Source organism: Carettochelys insculpta, chromosome 16, assembly GCF_033958435.1.
Source record: "Carettochelys insculpta isolate YL-2023 chromosome 16, ASM3395843v1, whole genome shotgun sequence".
In the NCBI taxonomy this organism is placed as follows: domain Eukaryota; kingdom Metazoa; phylum Chordata; order Testudines; family Carettochelyidae; genus Carettochelys; species Carettochelys insculpta.
The window spans coordinates 21,528,727-21,536,891 of record NC_134152.1 but is presented as its reverse complement, the minus strand read 5'-3'; the positions used below and the strand labels follow the sequence as shown (position 1 = coordinate 21,536,891).

The 8,165-nt window shown below is 48.3% G+C and overlaps 1 protein-coding gene across 1 annotated transcript in view; it reads left to right on the top strand.

The window, feature by feature from the left end:
- Positions 1-1,064: 1,064 nt before the first annotated feature.
- The window catches only part of GDE1 (glycerophosphodiester phosphodiesterase 1), a 33,355-nt gene continuing 26,254 nt past the window's right edge, over positions 1,065-8,165 (top strand). Inside the window, exon 1 of the mRNA XM_075010873.1 lies at positions 1,065-1,571. Within this exon, the coding sequence (XP_074866974.1) occupies positions 1,338-1,571 (234 nt within the window). The 5' untranslated portion in view covers positions 1,065-1,337. The remainder of the gene's footprint in view (positions 1,572-8,165) is intronic.

Here is an 8,165-nt window from a genome sequence, read left to right as displayed (position 1 = left end):
GCTTGTAGAGACATTAGTTTCTGGTGGGTGTATGCATAAAGGCAGGCTGAGAGTTATCATGAGTAGCAAGATCTTTATATCAATTATCACTTTAAGTCCTCCTGTTTCTTTGTTATCTTAAAATAACACAGAACTTGTGAAAAGATTTAAAAATAGTCTTCTGAGCATTGTCATTAATCATTATAACATATTTCAGGTCTATAAATATCTGACTGGTTTTCTCAGAATACAGCCAACAATATGAACAAAGTCAGGTTGATTACGCTGAAGATTCAACGTACCAGACATTACTTGAACTAAAAACCCTTGGCACTACAGACTATTGAAATAACTCGTATATTCCAAAAGTCTGTAAATGCAAGATAAGAAAAGATGAAAACTCAACAAAACCAGTCTGAAAAATAATCTGAAAAAAGTATCACTCTCTGCAGCACCTTTGCAAAACACCTGCATCACCCAGTTTACTTAATACCGAATTATGATAGGTGCTGCAACATTGCCAAAGTTAGGAAGTCCATTTAGTACCAGCCGCAATATAATTAGCCATGAATAAACTAGATTGGTGGACAAACCCTAAGAATACAAGCCAATCATACTTAGGTGGCTAATTAAATGAAAATGTATCATGGCTCTCTGGACATTCTTTGGTAACAAAGGAGAAATTTTCAAAGGCACAAGTGTTTCCACCCCTCAAGATAGCTTCTCTTACAGTTACACCTGTTGGAGTCAAAAGATTGTACAATCATTTCAGCTTTCGCGTATAAAAAGTAAGTTTCTAGCCCTCATGAGGCCAGAGGAAAGTTTGGAAACATGGACAGCGTGCCCCCACACACATGCAGGAGTAAACAAAACAAAAGAACCCAAAGTACATTTGTATTGGCGATGCTTTTCTCTTCTAGTTTTTTTTTTAAATGATCGACTCATGGTCTATTGAGCATTAGGAGCTAGCTGCAAGATTCCCCTTTGTACCCGTTAAGATCCCCTCTTTGGGAAACTCCGAGGAGCCTGAGTAGGATCAGACTCTTGCAACATTGCCGGTGGTATAAGACAAGCCACAAGCGCCGCCACGTTCGTCCCCCGATTCGGTCAGGCTGTGCTTGAGGATTGGCTCACGGATAGAGGCGTGGCTAGAACTGGATGGTGATTGGCTGTTGATTGCCAGTGACAGCTGCTGAGTGGCTGAGGACAAAAATCTTTAGGAGGCTGATTGGTGGGTGGATATACATTGCCGCATGCTGATTGGTTGGCGGGTCTCAGGGTGAGTCATTGTGTGACCACAGTGCAACAGCTGTATCTCTGCCCGGCTGCTAGCGGGGGTTTCACTCTGGCTGGCTACTATGCTGGGCACCTTCACAACGCTGCTCGGAGCGCTGCTAGTGCTGAGCCGCAGTCCGGCGCTCTCCTGTCTGCTCACGGGCGGCCTCTACCTGGCGCTGCGGCTCTTCAGCCTGGAGCCAGTCTCTCTGCAGCGAGCGCAGCACATCCTGCAGCCCCGCGGCGCCGCCGCCCGCATTGCCCACCGGGGCGGCGCACATGACGCGCCCGAGAACACGCTGGCTGCCATCAGACGGGTCAGCCACCGCGGTATCCCCCCCCTCCCCCCGCCTTCCTCCTTCCTTCTCGGTCGTCTGCGACCTCACCAGGCTACCGTCCCCTACGGGCCCTCCGGGCCCTCCGGGAAACCCTCGGCCGACCCTCACCCGGGCTGCCTTTTCCCACGGACCCGCCGAGACATCTGTCCTGAGTCCCCTCACCCCTCCGGGCTGTTCATGGCCCGTGGCCATCCGGAGCAATCCCCCGCTTGCACTTCCGTAGGTGCCCTCTGAGACAGCCCTCCGTGCTTCCCTTCCGCAGGGACCCACCAGACAGCCACCCCACCCTTCTTCCAACAGGGCCTGTGCGGCAGCGCCCGCCCAACCCCCCCGCCGATTGCCCTTACCCTGGCACTCTCTGGGACAGCCCGCCCCACGCCGAACCCATTCTCTAGACTGCCTTCCACACGGGCCATCCAGGACAAGCCCTCCTGAGTTCACGCCCCCCATTTCCAGCCTGCCGTTCCGCAGGGGCCCTCCAGGACAATCCCTCCCAGGCTACACTTCCAGGGACCCTCTGGACAGTCTCTCTCCAGCGCCCGCCCCCTCTCCCCCAAACTGCCAGACACTTTCTCCTTATTAGGCCTAAGGTTACTTGGCTACGTTCTAACTGTACAGAATTGAACACCCGTAGCCTGCCCCATCCCTCCTCTCCCTTGCCCTTACTCTCTTTCCCTGGACTGGGGCAGAGGCTCAGGAAACAATGGGTGGGGAGGGCTGCAGGCTCTGGGGTTGGGCTGGAAATGAGGAATTAAAAGTGTAAGGGGGGCTCCAGTGTGGAGTAAGGGGTTGGTGCAGGGGGGGAGTTGGAGCTTTTGAGGTGGGGGTGAGGGGCTTGGTTTGCATGAGGGAACTCTGGCCTAGGACTCAGGGATCTGGAGTGCATGAAAGGGCTCAGAGACAGGAGTTTGTGTGCAGGAGAAGTATCAGGATGGGAGATCCAGAAGAGGCTGTGGTAAGAGGTTGGGGTGCAGGGTAGGGCTTGGGACGCAGTTTTGGGCACTTCAGGATATGACCTGAGCCAGAGGGTTTGGGGTGTGGGATTCAGCTGGGTGGTGCTTAAACTCAGGTAACACCCAATTGGCAGCACAGTGGAGCTAAAGCAGGCTCAGAGCCTGCCCTGGTGCAGCACTGCGCCTGGAAGCAAGTGCCATGTCTGGCTGCTAGGAGGCACAGCTAAGCAGCTCTGAACAGTGTGTGCTTCCCATGCCTACAGGTGCTGCCCTGCAGCTCCAATTGGCTGTAGTTACCAGCCAATGGGATCTATGGCAGTGGTGCTGGGGATAGGGTCAGTGTACAGAGCTCCCCTGGCCAACCCTCCACATTTGAGCCAGAGGGAAATGCTGGCTGCTTCCATGAGCTGACCAGAGTTGGGGAAAACAGGGAGGGTGCCTTAGCTCTGCTGTGCTTCCGACTGGACTTCTAATGGCCTGATCAGCAATGCTGACCAGAGAGACCTATGTCCTTTTTTGACTGGGTGTTCTGGTCAAAAACTTGATGCCTGGCAACCCTAATTGAGCCTGATTTACCCCACACACTTTCTGTGCCCAGGAATGTTTTCCCATATCTGCTACCCTGAGGGATATCGCTCCATGGGGACACTGTCCCGTGGGGGAGCCTGTTCCTGAAAGGGAATTACGCATCCCCAACTGACTCCAATGCCTCTGCTTCAAAACCTAGGGCTCCTTGGAGTCCTGTTGCTTTGGGTGTTAGAAGTTACCGTTTCTCACCCTGGACCATGTACTTCTACTCCATCCTGCACTTCTCTGCTCCCTTTCTTCCCAGAGCAGGACCTGCCAGGCCCATGATTCCCAAACTCTTCACTGAGACCACTCACCAGCTGCATTTTGCCACCTACTCTTATGTACCTGCACTCTCCACCCCAGAACTGCAAGCCTAATCCAGGCCGGTGGGGAAGGGAGGACCTGAGGCAGTGCTCAAAGAGGAGCACTTGGATAGCCACTCAAGAAAGATTCGGGTGCCATGCAGCTGATTATTGGAGTGCCCACAGCTGGTAGCAAGTGTTTCTATTGGGTGGGTCAAGGGCTCAAGAGTGGAGCAGCAGTGGCATTTCCTGTCCTGTGGGGCTGGGCCTTGGTTCCCAGTTTGGCCTCCTTGCACAGGGAGTCACAATGTCACTTAAAAGGAGCAGGTGGGGCAAATTTGAATAAGTCTATCGTGTCCTGCTCACTAGCCACGTGACCCACATGTTATGGAGGAAAGGAAAACCTGCCCTAGGTCACTGCAGATTTGACCCAGAGGAAAATTTCTTCCTTGACCCACATATGCCAGCCAGTTAGAGCTCATGCATGTAAGCAAGAACTTGCCAGAAAAGCACCTGAAAGAGACAGAATACTCAGTGCCACTTCAGAGCCCTGACGCACTCAACACAGTGTCTTGTCTCCAGTTGTGGACATTCTTGATGCTCCAGAGGAAGAAGCTAAATCTCCCAGAATATACCAGGAGAACAAAAAATCCCCTCCTAATTCCCAGGCACGGCTATCTGAACCCCCCAAAGCATGGGTTTTAGGACCCTCAAATATATCTGCCACCATTACTTTCCTTCCTTTTGTGATTTGGTAAGTGAAGGCACTCTTTACCAAAGAGTTTAGTAAGTTACTGTAAAAATACCAATTAAATTGTTGGTGTGCCTTTAGAGGGTTTTTTCCCCCACATCCAATAAAAGTTGGATTATTCTGTTTGCCAAACTGATGTGCCCCCTCCACTCATAGCTTTCTAAGAAACAGCAAAGTGAAAACGGATCAATTTTTCAGTTCCTGCTATTCAGACCCCTAGAAGAGGCAGTGAAACTGACAGGAATTTGGTCCCATGTAATTTGCTGTAGAAGAGGTTAGAAAATCTTCAGAAGATTTCTTCTATCCTTGGAGTGTCTGTAGTAGTGTCACATCTCCAGGAAGATGGCATTTAAGAGATGAGTTTTCTCCCTCCAAATATGAGGGATTGATGATTGAGTGGTGACCTCTTGACTACATGCTAATTATCTTTGAGCATTGATTTTCTCTTTTGTAGCAGGTGCAGTGAGACATGCCAGAAATAGAATGGGTTGGGAGAGACGCAAGAAATAATAGTTGTATGGAAAAACTTCCCTCTGAAGAGTTTGAAATGACTGTCTTACTTACAGAAAAGATAGGGGAAGAGGATAGAGGAATAGAAAATGAGCAACTTTGGTACCTGTGTTCTCATGATACAAAAATAAGGGACTTTTTAGTTTGAAGAGCACATCAAATTTAATGGTGTATAAATTGTACTCTTATGCAGCACATAATTAACATATAACATTCACCACAAGCAGAAAATACTGATGCAAATAGCCTAGTGAAATTCAATAAGGGATTAGACACTTATCTGGATAATGAGAACAGCAACATTGTCATCCTTGCAGAGGAATACTCAACTAACCAACAGGACTAGGAAAATAATGCCCTATGGTGACAGGTCATATGGCAACTGTAGTAAGCCAGGGGAGTTTATTCCATCTTCTGAAGTACCTAATTGTGACTGCTGCCAAAGATGGGATTGCTGGGCATGTCAGTATGGGCAGGACTAGATGGGTCACTGTTTTGATCTGGTATGGCGCATGCTATAAATTTGATCTCAAGGGTGTAATTATTCCTGACATCCAAAAATTCTTCCTTTTCGTTCAAAGATAAGTCCATTGTTGATTTTTCTGAAGATGATGCAAAAGGATTTTGAATCCAATCAAACTGCTCCATTCTGAAATAATGGCCATGCTTGTCCTGAAGCAAATTCAAATGTTGCTCCCCAGGTGGGAGTAGCCTTTCATCCTGGCCTGAGCTAGAAGGTCACTTGAACATCTGGAGTGAACCATGACCTGTTTCTCTGCAAAGTTTAAGTTTTGACTGGATGCCCTCTAACTTGTCTGGTCATGTCAATATGTTCTGTTTGTGTCGGATTCAGTTCATTTAGGTGCCTAAATACATCAGCCAAATAGGCCAGTTTTTCCAACCTGCATTTTTGTTGTAATAGATTGACATACTGGATCTCACTGTCCATAAATTGCTTCATTTCTTCCCTCACGTCATAAATTCATGACAGAACTTTGCCTTTGAAAGCCGCCAGTATGGAGGAGAAGAGATTGATGTTCTGCTCCCATTTCTTCACATAAAATAGAAAAAAAGGCATGACTGAAGCGGTCTGGATTTGATGAACTTGTCCATTTTCACAACTTCTTTTAGTGTGGATATCAACTCAGCTGGCAAGCTATTTCATACGAGAGCCTCCCTCTGCAGAAAGCAGTGAGTGATTTGAACCCCGGATTTTCATCTTGTCCTTTGTTCATTGCTGCCACACCATCTGCACATATGCTCATGCAATTCTTCTATGAATTTCCATTTATTTTGAAATAGTCATCTGTCACTCTGAATTTTTTCTGTTATTTTCTGTGGAAGTTCCTTGCAGAATAAATAATGTTCTCTCAAGTTGTCTTCAGCAAACTGAACAGCTGCAATTAGCTGTGCACAACTGTCAAATGTCTGTAGATTCATCAATTTGCAGGGAGAAAATTGTCCTGCCTCTTTGATTTTCTCAATCAAGATGGTGTCTACATCCTTTGACATGTCTTCAGTGCATCTACTGATGGGTTTATCAGAAAAGGGGAACTCTGCCTCATTTACTGCTTGTGGACCTATCAAAGTGCAAGTAATTTTTTGGCAGAATAAAAGTTTAAGCAATAGTATGAGGCCATTTGCTTTAGCAATCAATCTGGCAACATTGAAGCTGGCCTCTTGTGCATGATCTGATACCTTCACCAATGGTCTCATGAGACAGCTTTGTTTTGCATTTTGTTCTCGCAACTGCTTACAGTAATTGATGTCCTTCTGGAAGTAAGTTGGGAGATGTCATTTCAGCTTGCTTGAAACCATGGCTTTATTTGATAACTTGAGCCAGCAAATAAGACATTCAAGCAGAGGCGCAGCAAGATCACCAAACTAAGTGAATCCAAATGCCAAGTAATTATCGTGATACTGTCTGTTTTGTATCTTGGTTCTCTTTTTTGCAGATTCATTATTTTGCAAAATTCATCTGATCCTCTGATTGACTATCTCCTTTCAAAAATGTGGCCATTATCATGGGTGAATTTCTGCAAGAAAATGGGATTCAAAAATTTAAACAAATAACAAAGTAAACAAGTTGAATTTTTGGTGTTTAAATGTGGTAAAAAGTATGTGAATGTAAAAAAAGGAACAAATTGGAGCAGAGTAAAAATATTCGAGTTCTCACACACACCAATTAAATACAATGTAGTATAAATATAATTGTGACTGCTTCGACGTGCCCTTAAAGCTGGTATTTTCCCTGTGCTTGTGGATATACATGTACCACTCTTGGCAATACACTGCCTGCACGGGCAGCTCAGGAACCTGAGGTGCCCTGCATATCCAGACAAACAGAACCCTATTTCTTGGGAAAATTACATATATCTGCAGCCAATGATATATAGATTATAACGGTTGTTCTTCTTCGAGTGTCCCCGTGGGTGCTCCACATTAGGTGTCGGGCTCGCCCAGCGCCGCAGATCAGATCTTCCAAGCAGTTTCTGCTGGACCGCGCATGCGCCGGTGCACACCGCTCCCTTGCGCGCTCCTGGCCACGTGCGCGATCCGGTCCCCACCAGCTCCTCTTAACTGCCGTCGGCTGCAGACGGAATCTGACTAGGCTACGGCCAAGTTAGCGTATTCAATGGTTTTAATTGTTTTTCTTTAAAGTTTTCAAGTTCTTAGTCTATTGTTCAGTTAGCCATTTCTTATTTTCAAAAAAAAAAAAAAAGAAAGAAACAACAAGCGGGACGGCATTCAGTCCAGTCCTAGTAACAAGCGGAGCACCGGAGGCCAGGAGCCTAGGGCCATTAGCCCTCCTGCCACGGCAGGCTATCGGAGAGGGGGAAAACAGCACAGAGAAGGTGCTAAGTACCCCATTAACAACTAAAAGACTCACCAACAATGTCCTCTTCAGGATTCAAGAAATGTGAGTCTTGCTGAGAGGCAATGCCAGCGTCTGATGGACACAGTCACTGCATAAGGTGCCTTGGGGAGTCCCATGTCACGCAGAAATGCTCCTTCTGTGCAAAATTAACAGCCAGAGCAAGGAAGGACAGGGAGATGCGGCTTAAAATGCTGCTCTTCGACAAGGCCCTCCAGCCAGACGTGCCGGAGCGGCCGCAGCAGGAGGGACCCTCCGGGGCCCATAAAAGGAAAGCTGCCTCCCTCACCCCATCAGCGCAAAAACGGAGGAAAGTCTCCCCAGCCTGATCCCTGCCGGCAGCAACAGCGAGCGGGACGGGAGGAGTGCACAGCCCCCAGCCTCAGCAACAGCTGATCGGTGGCGGCATGGAGAGCCACGTGGAGGTGGCTCAGCCTCCAATAATCAAACAGCCGCCCCACACCGCAGGCAGGGCGGCGGCTAAACAAGCACCGGTACCGGCGGCACCGCAGGCAGTGGCACCGACCCCCGGGGAACCGGCGGTGCAGAGTGCGCAGGCACGCAGCCTGCAGGCACCGGAGGACACCGCCCGTGCAGCACCGCCCATGAGCG